This window comes from Muntiacus reevesi, chromosome 13 (assembly GCF_963930625.1).
Source record: "Muntiacus reevesi chromosome 13, mMunRee1.1, whole genome shotgun sequence".
NCBI lineage: Eukaryota > Metazoa > Chordata > Mammalia > Artiodactyla > Cervidae > Muntiacus > Muntiacus reevesi.
This window is the reverse complement of record NC_089261.1, coordinates 8,517,005-8,534,193: the sequence shown is the minus strand read 5'-3', so window position 1 is coordinate 8,534,193 and position 17,189 is coordinate 8,517,005. Positions and strand designations below refer to the sequence as shown.

General features: G+C 49.0%; 2 protein-coding genes across 4 annotated transcripts in view; one reads left to right on the top strand and one right to left on the bottom strand.

Moving 5' to 3' along the window:
* The window catches only part of SGSM1 (small G protein signaling modulator 1), a 75,086-nt gene extending 70,516 nt beyond the window's left edge, over positions 1–4,570 (top strand). For all 3 annotated transcript variants that reach the window (XM_065904457.1, XM_065904455.1, XM_065904456.1), the window contains one exon: positions 2,442–4,570. In XM_065904457.1, the coding sequence (XP_065760529.1) occupies positions 2,442–2,530 (89 nt within the window). In that variant the 3' untranslated portion in view covers positions 2,531–4,570. The remainder of the gene's footprint in view (positions 1–2,441) is intronic.
* A 5,478-nt stretch (positions 4,571–10,048) lies between these two features.
* On the bottom strand, positions 10,049–14,597 carry LHFPL7 (LHFPL tetraspan subfamily member 7). Its single transcript, XM_065903884.1, has 3 exons — positions 14,397–14,597; positions 12,492–12,630; positions 10,049–10,311 (listed from the first exon to the last, which is right to left on the bottom strand). The coding sequence occupies exons 1-3, from the start codon at positions 14,595–14,597 to the stop codon at positions 10,049–10,051; spliced, it is 603 nt and encodes a 200-aa protein (XP_065759956.1).
* Between the last annotated feature and the right edge of the window lie 2,592 nt (positions 14,598–17,189).

Genomic DNA, 17,189 nt, shown 5'->3' with positions numbered 1-17,189 from the left:
GAGAGTCCCTGAGATTGATTCAAAATGAAGAGGACGGAGGAGGCTTCTGACCACCTCTTGTGGCTATTTCCCAGTGGATGAGTTGATGTCTCGTAATCCTGAGTGATCCACGTGTGTTTCTCTCAGGGATCTGGCCAAAGGGGCCTGGGGGTTGAAATCAGGCTCAGGGGCCAACCTTGGCTCTGCTGGGAACGAGCTGTGCCATAGACACGTTACTTCCCCTCTCTCTAAACATCTGCTTCCTCACCTGGGAACAGGAGGGAAGGTGTCTACTTCAGAGGGTTGACGTGTGGAGGGAAAGCAGATACAGGAAGGTGGTGTGAAAAAGACACAGTCTTGCCACCCAGGAGCTGTGTGACCTTGGGCAAGTGACTCCACATCTCTGGGCTTCAGATTCCTTGGGAATAAAATGGTACTGACACCTCCATCACAGAGACGTCAGGAGGATTAAATGAGACCACAGGGATGTCAGGCCCATCAGTCACATGGTACTTGGCTCACAGCTGTTGCTTTGAATAGAAGCTGTTGCTATTATCGCTATTAAAACATTTTCTTAAACTAAAGAAGGTTTTGGATAAAGCAAAATAAGAAAAAAGCCACCAGTGATGACCTTACACTGGAAACATTATTAGTTATTATTATTAATATATTTTATATTTAAATAATATATAATAATAATAATAAATAGTAATAATTAACATTATTAGTTATCATTAGAAAAAAATTTCAAAGATAGTACAGAGAGTTTCCTGTACCTTTTAATGCCGCAGCCCCTAATGTTAATATGTTACCTGATCCTCGTACACGTGTCGCAACAAAGAAATTAACACTGATAGTACTATCAACTAAACTACAGACTTACTTGATTTCACTTGGTTTTTAACTAATGTCCTTTTTCTGCTCTAGGATCCAATCGAGAAAACCATGTTGCACTTAATAGGTTCATTTAAAAATATTCATTTTTTCATCCAGTCTTTTCCAAAATTATGTATATGGTGGCTAAACCAGAGAATCCGCCTGCCAATGCAGGAGATACCCAGAGACAATCCCCGGGTTGGGAAGATCCCCTCGAGAAGGAAATGGCAACCCACTCCAGTGTTTTTGCCTTAGAAATCCCACGGACAGAGAAGCCTAGTGGGCTACAGTCCATGGGGTCGCAAAGAGTTGGATGTGACTTAGCGACTAAACAACAATCACAGAATCCAATTGTATCTAGGCTTTCTTCCACTGATGTTTTTAAAACCATTTTCCATATAATGATTTTTTGAGAAAGCAGAATATACCTCAAGCACCTGTTCATCACTTACTGAACCATCCTTTCTGGTTTAACATCTATGTTGGTTTTGGTTTGAGGTTGTAATTGAGAACTCAGAGCAATTCATATCTTAGCGTGGAGGTTCTCAAACTTTTCTTAGTTCATAGCACCTCTAGTGTCTCTGTGAAATTTTCGTGGCATCCCAGACCATCCAGTAACTATTGAATAATTAAGTCCAAACCACCTAATAAGTATATCTATCCTAACAACTTAGTAGCCATTTGAAAAAATAGCACATGTAAGTCAAAAGAAAATAATATATTTTATATTTAAATAAGTAGTTTCTAATAGGTGTGCTCACCTGTTGGACTTTGCCCAACTTCTCAGATCTTGGAGTCAGTTTGAACTCACCACCTTCACTACGCTTTCCATAGTGATTTTTCACATGATACTTGCTTTTATCATGGCAACTGCTTGCTGAAAACTTAGTTTTTTTGCAAAGCTATAAAGCCATTGATAGGAACGCAAATTGCAAACTCACTCACTCACATTAGCAGCTTATGTGGTGTTCAACAGATGTGGCGGATCGCTGTATTTCCCCCCAAATTGCCATGAGTTCCCAGTGGTACCCTGGGCACCCAATTTGGGAACCATGGTCTTAGTGTCTTTCTCTTCTACCAAATGATTTCTTTATGACAAGTGTCTAAATTTAGGATTATTATTTTTCAAAGAGCTGATCATTGTGTGTGATTCTTGACAAAATGGCTATTTGCGCTTTCTCCCCTCCACCCTCCCATCTCCTTCTGTTGCTTCCTTTCCGCTCTACTTTTAAGCGTCCGCCTTTTGCCCAACATTTCTCTCTTAAAAGGTGCCCAGTCATTGTGTCTGTAGGAGGATGGTGAGAAAACCTAGCATTGTTTTAAACAAACACACTTTATCCTGTTTGATCTCACAGTAACCTTGTGAAGTAGGTACTGTTACGGTTCCCATTTCACAGATGAGGAAACTGAGGCCTGGAGTCACAGGCCGTCCCCAAAGTATGTGCTTCCAGAGCCACTCTGGGGGTGATGCCAGTTGATGATGGGGATGGGGGTACCCCCAGAGACCTCTCAGGGTCTCTGCTGGAAGTGTGGCCCAAGGACAGACGAAGAGAAGGCTCATGTGATTCTGCCTTCCGCTCTTTCAGAGATGGCCGAGCGACACAACACCAGACAGGTCCTGAAGCTGGCCCGGGACCTCGTGTACAAGGTGCAGACCCTGATTGAGAACAAGTGAGGGCCGCGTCAGCGCCCGCCCGCCCGCCTGTCCTGCCTGCTTCTCCTCCCAGCCGCCCGGGGAGCGAGGTCCTGACGTCTGTTCCGAGCATGGACTTCTGTGCAAAGAGAAAGCACCCCAGCTTTGGCTGCTGGGCAGGTGTGGAGGGGTTGCCCCTTCAGTTCAGCCTTACGTTTTCCTGTTTGACCAAAGATCGCCCAAGCCTGGGATTTCTCCCTTGCGGGAGTTGGGGGTTGCTGGTGGGCAGAAGGACCATCTTCGTTCGTGGTCTCCAGAATGGTCTTCTCCCCTTTCCCCCCCATCCCTCCAAGCTGTCTTTTCGGATGAGACTTGGGTTGGGAACTTTTCGGAAACGGGCATAGGAGAGGTCTGTGGGGCTGCCTCTGAGCTCTGAAGGGGCCTTTGGAGATGTTCCAGAACGTGGCTGGGAGCAGAGCACTGCTGACACGGAATTCTTCTATGAAGGACGCCTCCCCGTGCACTGTCGGGGGTTGAGCAGCATCTCTGGCCTGTCCCTGCTAGATGCCAGTAGCGCCCCCCGCCCCCCGCCGCCGCCCGCCCCTCCTGGGGCCTTATGGCATCCAGAACTTCTCCGGACATTGCCAGATAGCCCCCAGTTTGAGAACCGCTGACTTGCAGGAAGGACTGCAAGTGTTTCTCCCTCCCCACTTTCTTTGTACCTGAGCCAGCTGTGTCCTGAGACTCCCTCCCATTTAGAAAAGGCACATGGGGTCCTCTACACATCTCTCCTGGGGTCGGGGATTTCAGTTGTGTTTTCTCGTCTTTTCCTCCTCCCCCTGGCCCCGGGAGAGACTTTTTTCTTCTTTCAACAAAAGGCTGTGAGAAGGGTCTGTAAGCTTGAGACAGGCCTCTTCGTGGTCCTGCTCAGAGCCCCTGCTCCGGGCAGGGCAGAGTCCACATCCCCTTCCTCTCATCCTAGGGAGGACCTCGCCTCTCCTTCCTACATTGGGTCCGGAGTTCCAGAAGCTTGACAGGTGTGTGTTGGTGCAAGCCACTTGTTCAAGGAGGCTGGCATTTCCTTAAGTGCCCTTGCTTACTCAGGACAAAGGGAAGAGAGGAGGACAGAGGTTGGCCAGGGGAGGGTGTGGCGGGTGTTCTCCTTGGGAAAAAAAAAAATCAGCTGATGAACTGGCATCCAGGTCACAGCCCAGCCTGGAAATGGTCCCCTCCATGTCTTCACACAAAGGGTCACCAACCCCCCAAACAGACCCTAGGCGAGCTAGTTTACCCTGCCTACATGTCCTCCCAGGAGAGCAGTCATGCCAGCCCTTCTCTGCTTTGGAGAATGGACCAGTGTCAGGAAAAACAGAGAGAGTCCAAGAAGGATGCTCTTCCCAAGAATGGCAGGTAGGATTTTGGAGAGGAGAGGAGACTCACCAAGCACATTGAAACCTTGACAGAGGGGGAGCATCAGTCCTCCAGTCCTGAGCAAAGCAGGAAGGGAGCAGTCCCTGCCTGGCCTGCTTGTGAAGGCGCTTCCCTTGGACCCAGCACTTTCGGCTGCATCTGAACTTCTGCCCAAGTCGGGTGTCCTGGGTGGGATGGATGAGAGATGGACCTCGCTTCCGAAGAACACTCTGTGCAAGTTTCATCTCCTTGCCTTGGCCCTCTGCCTTCCCGAGACGGGTGATCATGTATGAAATTTCCCTCTAGATAAGAGTTTTATTTTGCCATTCAACTCTTCACTACAGAGGATGTTATTTTAGCAAGACTCAGGTCCTAGACCTTCCGATTCTTATTTATTTTTTGACAGACTGGTCTGAAAGTACAGCACAAGATCTCTTCTCTGCCTTCTCTCGTGGTGTTCCAGAGAGCGTCGTGGTTGTGATTTGAAACAGTGCTTATTTATTTGGCTTACTGTGTTTATTCGGGTCTCTGTATGTTGTGTGTGTGTCCTTGTGTCCCCGAATCAAATGTGTGAGAGTCGTTTTATCTATGGAGTGCTCTCCTTTTCTCAGTGTTGCCGACATATCTGGTTATTGTTTACTGAAGAGTCGTGTCTATATAGAGAGAAAATATATATAAACAGAATTGTGTGAACCTGGGTTATTTCTTGCTTCTGTGTTTGTGGATTTTCTCTTTGATTTGAAAGAAAGAAATGTTTGCTTCTGAAGAGTGTGTCCTCATACCCCAGTCCTCCCAGCCCACCCCTGTTGACCCAGACCCAGAGAGGGACAGATTCTCATGCTCGCTGCCTGATCAGTCCCCAGAAAGTGCAAGGCTGGTGAAACTGGTCTCATCCTTTGTATCAGTTAGTTGTTACCACAAGCAATGCTGTGTAACAAACCACCCCAAATCTTAGTGGCTTCAGACGGCCATTTATTTAGCCTGTGATGATTCTTTTTTAGTATTTATTTATTTATTCATGTCTTTGGCTGTGCCGGGTCTTAGTTGCAGCACATGGGGTCTTCAGTTGTGGTGCTGGATCTTTTTTTAGTTGCGGCGCGGGGAACTCTTAGCTGCAGCATGTGGGGTCTGGTTCCCCAACTAGGGATTGAACCTGAGCCCTCTGCATGGGGACCTCAGAATTTAGCCACTGGACCACTAGGGAAGTCCCTCCATGCGCTATTGACTTATGGTAATGGATGATATACTTTAGGGAAAAACATTCTAAGAAAATATTTTGCTTTAGTAAAAGTTTTCCTAAGCATGGTGTTTACAGCTTGCATAGATATGAGAAGATGAGTCTTGGGCCACTAGGCACGTTTCCTTGACTCACCTCGGGTGGGACAAGGGATCTTTGTTGCCATGTGTGTTCTGCCCGTAGTCCGAGTCCCCGGTCGGGAAAGAAGACTCCTCGAAACAATGCAACTTGCAATAGGGGAATTTATCACTGACTCACTCAAGCCAGGGCCTCCCGCCCTCACCAGGTGTGTGAGGACAAAAGGCCCCAAGCCCGAGTTCTCTCGGGTATTTATTAGGTCAAAATAAGCAGCAGGTAGTTGGCGCAATCGGATTGGTTACACAGTGGGTAGTTGGCGCAAGCGGATTGGTTACACAGTTGCAAGGTAATTTTTGTTGGCCCAACGTGGGGCTTTCAGCTTTCCCCTGATAGGTTCCCTTTCTTCTGGCTAGGCATATGTTGATTGGCTGGCTCCAGGAGGCCTGATAATTATGTTACCCCGGGAAACCAGGCCCACTCCTACTCTAGGCTGCCTGCCATGGCGTTAGCCGTGACAGCCTCACAATGTGCATGGCACACACAGGTGTCACTCTGAGGTCCCGCTCCCACCCTTTTCTTCTTCCTCCTCTGCCTCCTCCATCTTTTCCTCCACATCTTTATCTTCTCCTTCCCCCACACCTCTGGTTCCCCTCCTCTCCTTCTGCCTGCTTTCCTTGTAGCCCCGAGCATGTGGATACTGTCTATCACCATGTCTTCACCTGAATGATGCTGTCCCATCCAGGACAACATGCGGGGTTTAGCCCCTCTGCCTACTCTACCATTTCCCTCTAAACCATACTCCCTTTTCTTTTCACCTCAAGCTTTCCGTTCGGCATCTGGGAGAGTCCATGGGGACAGTTAGAAGCACTTGCGCAGAGTTGAGGAGGTCCCGACCATCCCATTTCGGAAGGGCCCGTGCCCATGTGTGCCATCCTGTTTCATCTTCCTCCTCCTCTCCCAGGCCTGAGGTTCCAGCAACCTGACAGGGAAGGGAAGTGAGGGTATAGCTAAGGGCAGTGGGAGGAACTAGTTTAGATCTCTTCTCTTTTTTCAAACAGATACTCAAGTTTGAGAGACATTAGATCCATCAATCAATGAGTCTTCTCCCCAAGTTTTATGACAGCACCTCCCAAACTCAAGTCACCTGCCATCCCCCTTTGTGATTTGGATCATGTCTATGCGCTATTATATCTTTACTAGTTTTCTTTAAATCAACTCACCTTTAAAAAAAAATTTTATTTATTTGGCCGTGCCGGGTCTTAGTTGCCGCACGTGGGATATTTAGTTGCGGCATGTAGGATCTAGTTCCCTGAGCAGGGATCAAACCTGGATTCCCTGCATTGGGAGCATGGAGTCCTAGCCACTGAACCACCAAGGAGAGCCCATAAATCAACTCACTTTTTAAACTTCAAGCTAAGAGCAAGCCAGGATCATTTGCATAAACAGGAGATGGTTGTAAAAATGAATACTACTATTTTACCAAAGTACTGTTTCCCAATGAAGGCTTTCCTGAAGCCTACTCGCTCGCTGTTAAGAAGAGATGTAATAAGGGTCTGAGAAGTTAAAGACATACTAGCACCAGACGAGCTTTTCTTCTTGGAGGACTTCAAGGAGGATTGACGTGGGAATGACTTTCTCACTGCACCAACTAAAATTACATTCTGTATCTTTGTCCACATGTTTGGGGAGTGATGACTTAGGATCCCAAGTCTGCCGGCTCCTGGCTATGTGATTTTGGGCAAGTGACTTTACCTCTCTGAGCCTTGGTTTTCATTTCTGCAAACTGGAGGTAGTAATGGGTGTGGATTCCCTGGTGGCTCAGATGATAAAGAATCCGTCTGCCATGAGGGAGACCCAGGTTTGATCCCTGGGTTGGGACGATGCCCTGGAGAAGGGAACAACTACCCACTTTAGTGTTCTTGCCCGGAAAATTCCATGGACAGAGGAGCCTGGTGGGCTATAGTCTGTGGAGCTGCAGAGTTGGACACGACTGGGTGACTAACACTTTGACTTTTTTGACTGTGGATTCAGTCCTGGCCCTCCTCTTTCACTGGGACCCTCTGGCCCTAGCATTGCTGGAAACAGTTTCCTGGTTGAGACCTCAGTTTCCCTGAGTTCCCATCATCTCTTGCTCGGGTTCTCAGGTGAGACTTTGAAACCTGAGAGGATCCAGCTCCTGGAGGAGAACTGGGGAAGGGGTGAACTCTGCACCCTCTCAGGCTGTGACAGGGCCCCTGGAGGGGGGTATGGTGAGGCCATCAGTTCTTGGCAGGAGCAAAACCCACGCCGACTCTGCAAATTGCACTGGGTTCTGCTGACTCAGGGAAGGGTTCTTGGGGCTCTGTGCTGCTGGCTTTGAAGCCGCCGGACCCATTGAGAGCCTGAGCCCAGGACAGGTGTAGACTCTAGAGGGAGCACAATCAGATCCCCGGAGTCAGCCTACCAGAATTCAGATGACCCTCTGAACCCTGCAGCACCCTGGGGACTTTCCATTACATTAGGGCGTCAGGCAGGACTCCTCCGGTATCTTCCTGGCATTCTTTATTCAGATTTGTGGAGCACAGTGGTTTCCAGCCTCAGTAGGGGCAGGGCTCCTCCAAACAAAGAGTGCCTCTTACTATGATGCAGAGAAAAATGAGACAGATCCCTCTGTCTCTTGTCAAATAAGGATGGTGTCTGTGGAAATGCTTCTGCTTCAGAGGCTGAAGAATCGCTCCCTTTGGCACTGCTGAATTGCTGAGAGAGAAAATGAAAGGGAACTTCCCTGGCAGTCCAGTGATTAGGACGTCACACTGCCCGAGGGCCCAGGTTAAATCCCTGGTCAGGGAATTAAGATCCTCCTAGCCACACTGCATGGTCAAGAGAGATGATTGAGGAACTTGGGGGGGCAGGGGACCGTTGTAAGGTTATTACACAGAGGAGGCAGCTCATTTCAAGCACAGGTGGGTGACCTGAGGCTGAGTTTGGGCTGCTTCTTGTTGGCATCTATCTGCTTGCTGCTTTTTGCACTGGGGATGCTGCTTAGGGCTCCTGAAATCTTCCCACACAAGCCTGACTCCCATCAACATGCTTCTGATGACACTTGAAACATACCAGGGGTCTTCGAGTCCATCTGCACACCATGGGGCGACTTCCTAGGCTTTCTATTACCTTAATCCATTATTCTGTGACTTTTTAAAAGTAATTATAGTCCTTATTTTCTGAGAGATGAATGCAGGCTGCATTCTCAGTGGCTGATGATGTGTTTTTCAAAATTGTAGAATTGCTGTAACAATATAGTCCTGTTGTTTACAGATGGTCTTAGTTGAATGTTTAAAGCCAAAAGAGTTTGATGAGCTGGGTCAGGGCAGGGATGTCATTCTGCCTCTATCACAGAGTCAGACAGCCCTGGATTCAAATCCCAGCTCTGCCACCAATCAGCTGTGTGACTTTGGACGAGTGACTCTGTCTCTCTGAGCTGCAGTCTTCACTTCTGTGGAATGAGGATAAGAAAGTTTCCCTTAAGGAGAGCAGTTGGGCACTGAATGTTTTTTGCTTGCTCAGCCTCCTTGCCCCATTCCAGGACCAGCAATTTCTCCCATCTTCTGGGAAACTGTATCACATACATTATAACTATGGCCTTCTAGTCTAGATTGCTGACACCCCCCCTCTCCCCAGGGGGACACGTGACCCAGTCCTGGCCCATCAGCTTCCTTCCTTGGGAAGAGAGTGGTTCACGCTTTCTTCCACTGCAGCCACAAGCTAGAGGGACGCCAGCCTGGAGTTGCCCATCACCATGTGTCCTGGGGGTAGAGAAGCAGGCGTGGCTGGATCCAGGTAGTCAAGTGAAATCCTTAGAGCTCCATCTGTGTCCATCTCGTGGCTCCGCCCTCCTCCATGCTGGTTTATACAGGTCCCAGGCCCATCTCTGAACCAGTCATTCCGGCCGTTCCTGATTGGCTAAAAGGTCTCATTTATCCATCTTAAAGCCTAGAGCAGTCAGAAAGTGGCTGAGGGTCACATCCGAAGGGAGGATTAAGGTGCTATTCCCAAAGCAAGGCACTGGGTCATGATCAGCAAAGGTAACAGGCTGACTCCAGCACCCCATGGCAGAGAGAGCAGTGTGGAGCTGTGAAGAGACCCACTGTGGGCTCAGAAGTCAGCATGGCCAGAGGGAGAGGAGCAGGGTCGGATGGGTGACAAGAAAGAAGCTGAAGAGAGAGGTCGGGACTGCATCTCAAGGTGCCTCGTGTGCCCCCAAGTAACAGTGAGGTGTTCATATCAGTGGGATTCTTTGCATGAAGGGTGAGACAGGTCCTTAACGCCTGACCCCACTCCCTGCTGAATCCCCACCCCAACACTGGACCAGCTCTCATTTATAAGGGGACGTTCTCATTGATGGGAAAATGAATACTTTCCAGATTCACCAAGAGGAGGAGTTATAGAAAGGGAGGGAAGAGAGAGAGAATATGCACATACCCATTAAAAGGTGTAGTATCTGAGTGACGACCATGGATCCAGAATTGCCCCAGACACTTGTCATGAATAGGTTTATGCTCACCACAGTCCTCCTGTGGGGTCAGGATTACAATAATAATACCTAAAGCTTGCCTAACATGTGCTAAGGGCTTTATTTATACACAGCATCTTAAGTTAATTCTCATAACAGCCCTCCAAGGTAGGCATTATTTCAACACCCCCCCCCCGCCCCATTTTACAGAAGTTATACACTGAGGTTCAGAGAGATGAAGCGATTTGCCTGAGGCCACACAGCAAGCAAGCAGCAGAGGTGGGATTTGAACCTGGGTGTGTGGTGATTTCATACAACTCTAGCGTGAGCTCCTCCTGAGATATTTTTATTTGGTCGTTTCTGGCACAAGGATGATGCTCTCAGTATCACTGGAGAAGAAGATGGTCCCCCGCTGGACCTCGGTCACGTGGGGCCACCTCATCATGGGCAGGAGGCTGGCCAGGCCTGCGTTGAAGATGGCAGTCACGTAGCCCCAGCCTAGCCGGCACTGACCACCATGGTACATGGAGGAGGCTACGCAGGCTTCCTTGGCAAACGGCGAGGCCAAGCCGATGGGGAAAACCAGCAGGCCCATGATGGTGGCGATGGCTAGAGAGAGCAGGAAGGAAAACCGGTGTGTCGGTCATGGGGCTCTGGGCTGACATTCCATCCCAGTCCTCCCATCCACTCACTCATCATCCATCATCCATTCACTTATTCATTGGCTCATCTATCTTTGTATCCACTTATCACTCAAGTAGCCTTCCACCCATCTGTCCACCTACTCACCATCCTTCAAACCATATTCTAGTCCACTCATGCTCTCCATTCCTCTGTCTACCTATCCATTCACTCATCCATCCATCTGTCCAACCACCCACTTAGCCACCTGCCTCCCACCAATCCCCCCATCCATCCATTCCTCCACCCATCTTCCTCATCCATTTAGCCATTCATCCATCTATTCAGTAATATATCTACTGATCCATCCATCCATCAGCTCATCCACCTACTTACACACCCCACTCCACACATCCACCAACCCACCTATCCGTCCATGTATTCATTCCTCAAAACTGTTAGGGGCTCTGTGGAAGGCACTAGTGATACTAAGCAAATGAACCAGACACCTGCTCACTGTGGAGGCAGTCCCAGCGCAGGAGAGTCACGTGACCTCCAGCCCCCCTTCAGCCACACTTGTCCACTTGGAGTTCCTTGACTGTGCCTTGCTCTCTTCTCTCTCTATGCCTTTGCCCCTGATGCTCCCATTACCTGAATCGCCCTTCCACATTTGGTTAACTTCCCACTCATCGTTCCAGATTCATCTCAGTGACGCCTCCTCCAGGAAGCCTTCCTTAACACCCCCTCCAAACACTGAGTCAGGTACCTCTTGGAGTTTTTCCTTACCTCCTGTGTTCATCCTATTGTGCCAAATATCCACCGAGTTATAACTGCCACCCCCACTAGACACTGTGCAAGCCAACGACAAGGACTGTGTCTCCATTCATTGATTCGACAAATATCTAGTGAGCGCCTCTATGTGCGGAGCACTGTGTCAGATGCTGGTGATGTCAAGGCAGACGTGTCCTTGACCTCACAGAGCTGATGTTCTTGTGGAAAGAGATGCACAATAATCAGGTAGGCAGACACGATAGTTCAGGCTATGAAAAATAGAAAGCAAGGCAAGAGGAAGGAAACTCTAAGCAGAGGGGAGCTCCCTTACCTTGAGGTCATGGGAGACACCCACTGAAAGAGAGGTTTGAGCAGTGCCCTTAATAAAGTGGGAGGAGCAAGCTGTGAAGATCTGAAAAGAGAATATTCCAGGCAGAGGGAACAAGCTTGGTGCTTATGAGCAACAGAAAGCAAGCCAGTGTGGCTGGTGTGTGCTGAGCCTGGCAAAGCCAGTTAAGAGGTGAGGTCAGTGAAGGAATGAGGGCCGCCTCGGTGGAGCCTCATCAGTAACAGGAAGTCATTGATGCGGTGGCTTGATCCGATTTCAGTTTTAACAGGTCTCACTTGGCCAAGGCGTGGCAAACAGGCTCTAGGGGACAAGGGTGGCAGCAGAGAGATGCGTGAGGTGGTCACCTCTAATCCAGGTGGGACATGGTGGAGAATTAATTGGATGAGGCTTACCACCAAGACCTGAGCTAGATCATCCAAAGCTGATGTGTGAATTAGAGAAAAGCAACCTTCTGGGCTTGAGGGTTTTCGAGGTGGCTCAGTGATAAATGAGCTACCTGCCAAGCAGGAGATACGGGTTTGATCCCTGGATTGGGAAGGTCCCGTGGAGCAGAAAATGGCAACCTACTCTAGTATTCTTGCCTGGAGAATTCCATGGACAGAGGCACCTGGCGGAGTACAGCCCATGGGGTCACAGAAGCGTTGGACACAGCTTAGCAACTAAACAACAGTAACAACAACAATTCTTCTGGGCAAACACAGCTTTCAGCCCTCCCATCCTCAGCTGGATGCCCTTGTGCAGTGCACAACCTGCCCAACTGAATATGCTGGTCCTGGTAAAAATGATGCAAAGTGGATGCACAGGAGAGAAAAAAAGGAGGACAACTATTAGGACTGGGTTTGGGTAAGGGCAAGAGAGGGTGATGTTAAGGATACCATTCCCTACCCCCAATTTCTGGCTTGTTAAAGGATCAGGAATAGTCTGCAGTCATAGGGTTTATCTCTGAGATTCAACCAGGAGGCAAGTCTCTGCTTACAGGCTCGCTCATTCATTCATCCATTCATTCCAAAAATATGTCTGGAACACTTATATGTGACATCAAATTTACCTGCTGCTGCCTGTACCCCTGGCATTGGACCACTGCCCCTCCGTGGGCACAGTCCTTTGGGGGCAAGGGCCCAGGACAGGAGGAGAATTGCATTGAGAGCCAATAGGAGCCAGCCTCCAAGGAGCATTGCAGCTGAAATCTGCCAGGAAGACAGGGGAGGGACAGTGTCGACGGGTGGGGCAGTCATGCACTCCCTCTGCTTAACTGATCAGCTGCTGAGTCCTCAAAACCCCACAAGGTCTGTGCTACTATTATCCCTGTTTTGTGGTTATTGTTCAGTCACTAAGTCATGTCTGACTCTTTGCAACCCTATGGACTGCAGCACACCAGGCTTCCCTGTCCTTCATTATCTCACTGAGTTTGCTCAAACTCATGTCCATTGAGTCAGTGATGCCATCCAGCCATCTCATCCTCTGTCGCCCCCTTCTCCTCCTGCCCTCAGTCTTTCCCAGCATCAGGGTCTTTTCCAATGAGTCAGCTCTTCGCATCAGGTGGCCAAAGTATTGCAGCTTCAACTTCAGCACCAGTCCTTCCAAAGAATATTCAGGGTTGACTTCCTTTAGGATTGGCTGGTTTGATCTCTTTGCTGTCTAAGGGACTCGCAAGAGTCGTCTCCAGCACCACAGCTCAAAAGCATCAATTCTTCAGCGCTCAGCCTTTGTTATGGTCCAACTCTCAAATCCGTACATGACTACTAAAAAAAACCATAGCTTTGGCGATATAGACCTTTGGCAGCACAGTGATGTCTCTACTTTTTAATATGCTGTCTAGGCTTATTATAGCTTTCCTTCCAAGGAGCAAGTGTCTTTTAATTTCATGGCTGCAGTCACAGTCCACAGTGATTTTGGAGTCCAAGAAAATAAACCTGTCACTACTTCCACTTTTTCCCCTTCTATTTGCCATGAAGTGATGGGACTGGATGCCATGATCTTAGTTTTTCTCATGTTGCTTTAAGCCAGCTTTTTCACTCTCCTTTTTCACCCTCTTTAAAGAGGCTCTTTAGTTCCTTTTCACTTTCTGCCATTAGAGTGGTATCATCTGCATATCTGAGGTTGTTGATATTTCTCCTGGAAATCTTGATTCGAGCTTTTGATTGATCCAGCCTTGGCATTTCGAATGATCTACTCTGTATACAAGATGTACTTTGTTTTACATATAAGCAAATCAGATTATAAAGAGTTGGAGTCATTTGCCTCAGGGCACACAGCTAATTAAGCCTTAGAGATAGAATTAAGATCTGCATTTACCACCTTACCTTCTCTTTGCTGAGGCACCTTTGTATTGGTTTTGAAGGCTGTGTAATCTTCCTTAGGTGGGCTTCCCAGGTGGCATAGCGGCAAATAATCCAGTGCAGGTGATGCGAGAATCCCTGGGGTCAAAGAGTCAGGCTGGACTAAGCTCACACCCAGTCTCTCTTAGAGGAGCTGAACTGGGAGTCCCGACCCATTGTCCCGATTGCTGAATTGGTAATGTGCATCAAAACAGAGACTTTTGACATCTTAGCCATGGTTTTCAAACTTAGCAGTGCTTAGAGGGTGACCAGGTAGGTGTGTACAGGTTGCGCACTGCACAACTCTAGGAGATGCCTTTGGGAGTCATCACAGAAATGCATATTGATTATAGTAATTCTCCAGCAGATGGCAGTACAGTGTCCTGAGGAAGGGGCACCGTTTCCTAATCTGTATAAAGGCACTGCATGGGCCAGCAGCTGCCTTCAGAATCACCCTGGGTGTTTGCTAAAATTCACATAGCCAGACCCCACCCCACACCTACAGAGTCATACAGAGTCAGAGGTTGGGAGGGAGGTGGGCAGAACTTGGCTTTCTTTTTTTCCGCTGACGGGTTTGAGAATGCCCTGCTCCTGACCCCTGGAAGCTGCAATAAATTGACTAGACCACATCTCACCTTCCAGGCGAAGTCAGGAATATCATCCAGGGACTGGAAGGTCCCACAGCTCTGGTTCCAGCTGTCACCCTGAGGCCAGGAGCAGTAGGTGAGGACCCCGAAGGAGAAGGTGGTGGTCTGGAACCAGGCAGGGGAGACGAGGCTGACGGCCGAGATGCAGGTGAGGGAAAGCTCCAGAGCTGCCCACACACTGCCCACCATCAGGGCATGTCAGTGACCTAGGAGTCAACAGACAAGATTCGTGTAAGGAGAAAAATGGGATCTGGAAAGGATGTCCCTATTTTCCCCACCAGCCAGGCATCTGGTCCTCTCTTCGGATCCCAGGTCATTAGCCTCGCTTTGGCCTGGGACACACTGGGAGGTGTTCATTACTGGGGTGGAGCTCTTCGCTAACACATTCTGGAAGTCAAAAATCCAAATTTCAGAATAAATGTTACTGCTTACACAGACTTTGGCACACAACCAGTCCTCCTGGGAAGTGAACACCACTGGTCCTTGCAAGACCCCTCTCATGTCTCACTCATTCATTCATTTCTTTCTTCATTCATTCGCTCTGCCTGTCAAGGCTTGCACCGTCCCTAAGGTCTGCTTCTACACAGAGGGGACTTTTCTCAAAATCACACACAGATGCTGTGTTTCCAGCAACCATTCTGCTCACTGGCTACCTCCTCCCAGTCTCTGACCATTATTTAATGTTTATCTTTTTGTTTGGAGGTATTTTTGCAAAACCGATACTGTTCAGTCTGTGTGTATTTTTCATGTGCTTAATTAAATGGCGTTGCTTTATATATTGCTGTTTTATGTAGTTCCACAGAGGTCAGGTGGTACCTGGACTCATCCTTAAATGTCTCTAAATCACAGGATGCCAAGAGTTATTTAGTTTTCAATTCTTCTTCAACCCTTCAAGGAGAAAGTTTCCGTAAGAGCTGCAGGGTCTTAAACACCCCCCAATCATCTGTCATTCTCCTCTGTTGAAAGACGGGGAGCCTTGAGGAGGCAACGGAGTCTAGTGAGACTTGGGGGATGAGGTTGGACTTTTCTTGTATTTGTTGTGGTGGTTTTATTCTATTTATTAGTTATCTATTTGACACTTAAATTCATGTTAATGAGAAATTGAGTTGCTTTGAAGTTCGGCCTTACCAAAATAATAATAGAGTGTTGGAGGAGGAGGCTAAGGCAGGAAGGTGGTTTGCTAATAGCCAAAGTTGTCATTGATGGTCAGAAGCAAGGTCCAGAAGGGCTGGGGCAGCCCAGGGGCACCCAGGGTCAGGGCGCACCGAGCCAACCCAGGACACCGACACGGATCTTCCAGGGCCCGGGCTCTTCAGCCGGGGGTTTCACTTCGGGACCCTGAGCCCGGCCAGCACGTTACACCTGGCCGGAGTCCTGGGCACGGAGGCCAGCCAGTGCCTCTGGCATTTCCCACTGTGTGACCTGGAGCAAGTTACCCCGTTGCTCTGGGCCTCAGTTTCTCCACCTGTAAAAGCAGATTCTAACTCCCGGGGGGCAGAGAGTGTTGGGTTCGATCACTGGGCAGGGCGACGAGTAGAAAGAAACACACGAAGCACCACGTGTCCCCGGGGTGACCTCGGGGAGGCCACCTCATCTCTCTGGAAATGGGGCCACTGGGGTTGTCGTGAAGGTTCTCGGGGGTCAGATGCAGCCGTGTTGCAGGGAGAGGGGGCTGAGCTAAGCCGGGGAAGGGGGGTCGGGGTTGGGGGGCACACACGTTTTATTCCCAAGCTTAGAAAATCCTCACAGCAGCCAGCCAGCAAACGAGATGCAGTGCCTTGAGGTGAGGGAGGGTGGGTTTTTTTAATTTTCCCCCCACACTGAAATCAGCCTCAGCTTTGAGGTTGGCAGGATCCCGAGGGGTGTAATTCCAGCCAGGAAGCTGGGGAGCGCAGAGCGGACTGCAGCCCGTGATTCTCCTCTCTCTGGCTGCCCCAGTGCCTCTCCAGGCATTTCTGACCTTGAAAGGAGTTTTGTTCTCCAGATAATATGCTCAGTGTCACCTGGAAAATCACACCAACCATCCAGGTGCCCAGAAACTTAAATGAGGCATTCTAACCCGAAACCACATCCGGCCGGGTTCCAATTAGCTGGAATTCACCTAAGGGAAACTTGAAAGGGATTGGATGTTTTCTCCTCCAGCTCGCGGCTTTGCTGTTCAAGGCAGTTGACAGTCCTTGAGCACTCATCACAGCCCCTTCTAAACTCTTTCAGTGCCTCATTCAGTTTAAGCCTCATGGTTCCCCCATGGTAGGGTGGGTATTACTCTTATCTGAGTTCCCATTTTACAGATGACAAAATGAAGCCTCAGGAAGTGAGCAGTGGACCAGAGTCTCAAACTTAGGGAATGGGACTGCTGACTCTGAGCCCTAGACCCAGAGTGATATTAAGGAATTCATTTAAAGTCAAATACCCCAGCGTTTTTCAGGGGCTCCTCAGGGTTAAAGTTTGGTCAACCCGCTCCCCTTCTCCAGCCAGGGAGCCTGGATGGGCTCAGGGGAGTCATAGACAGCCATGGCAGGAGGGGACCTGGGACTTGGAGTTTAGAGGTGGCTACTAGTGTCTTACTATGTCCTTACCAAGTCCCCTTCTCATTCTGGCGTCCGTGTGTCCTCATCCGTCAACTGGAAGGAGTTGCTCATTCATTCATTCACTCAGCTTCTATGTGACCAGCCCTACGTGACCTTCATAGATACAGCAGTAAAAACACTCTGCCTGTCCTCAAGGAACTTAGGGTTTGGTGGGCAAGATAGGGAAACAAGATAGAACAATATGGTCCAT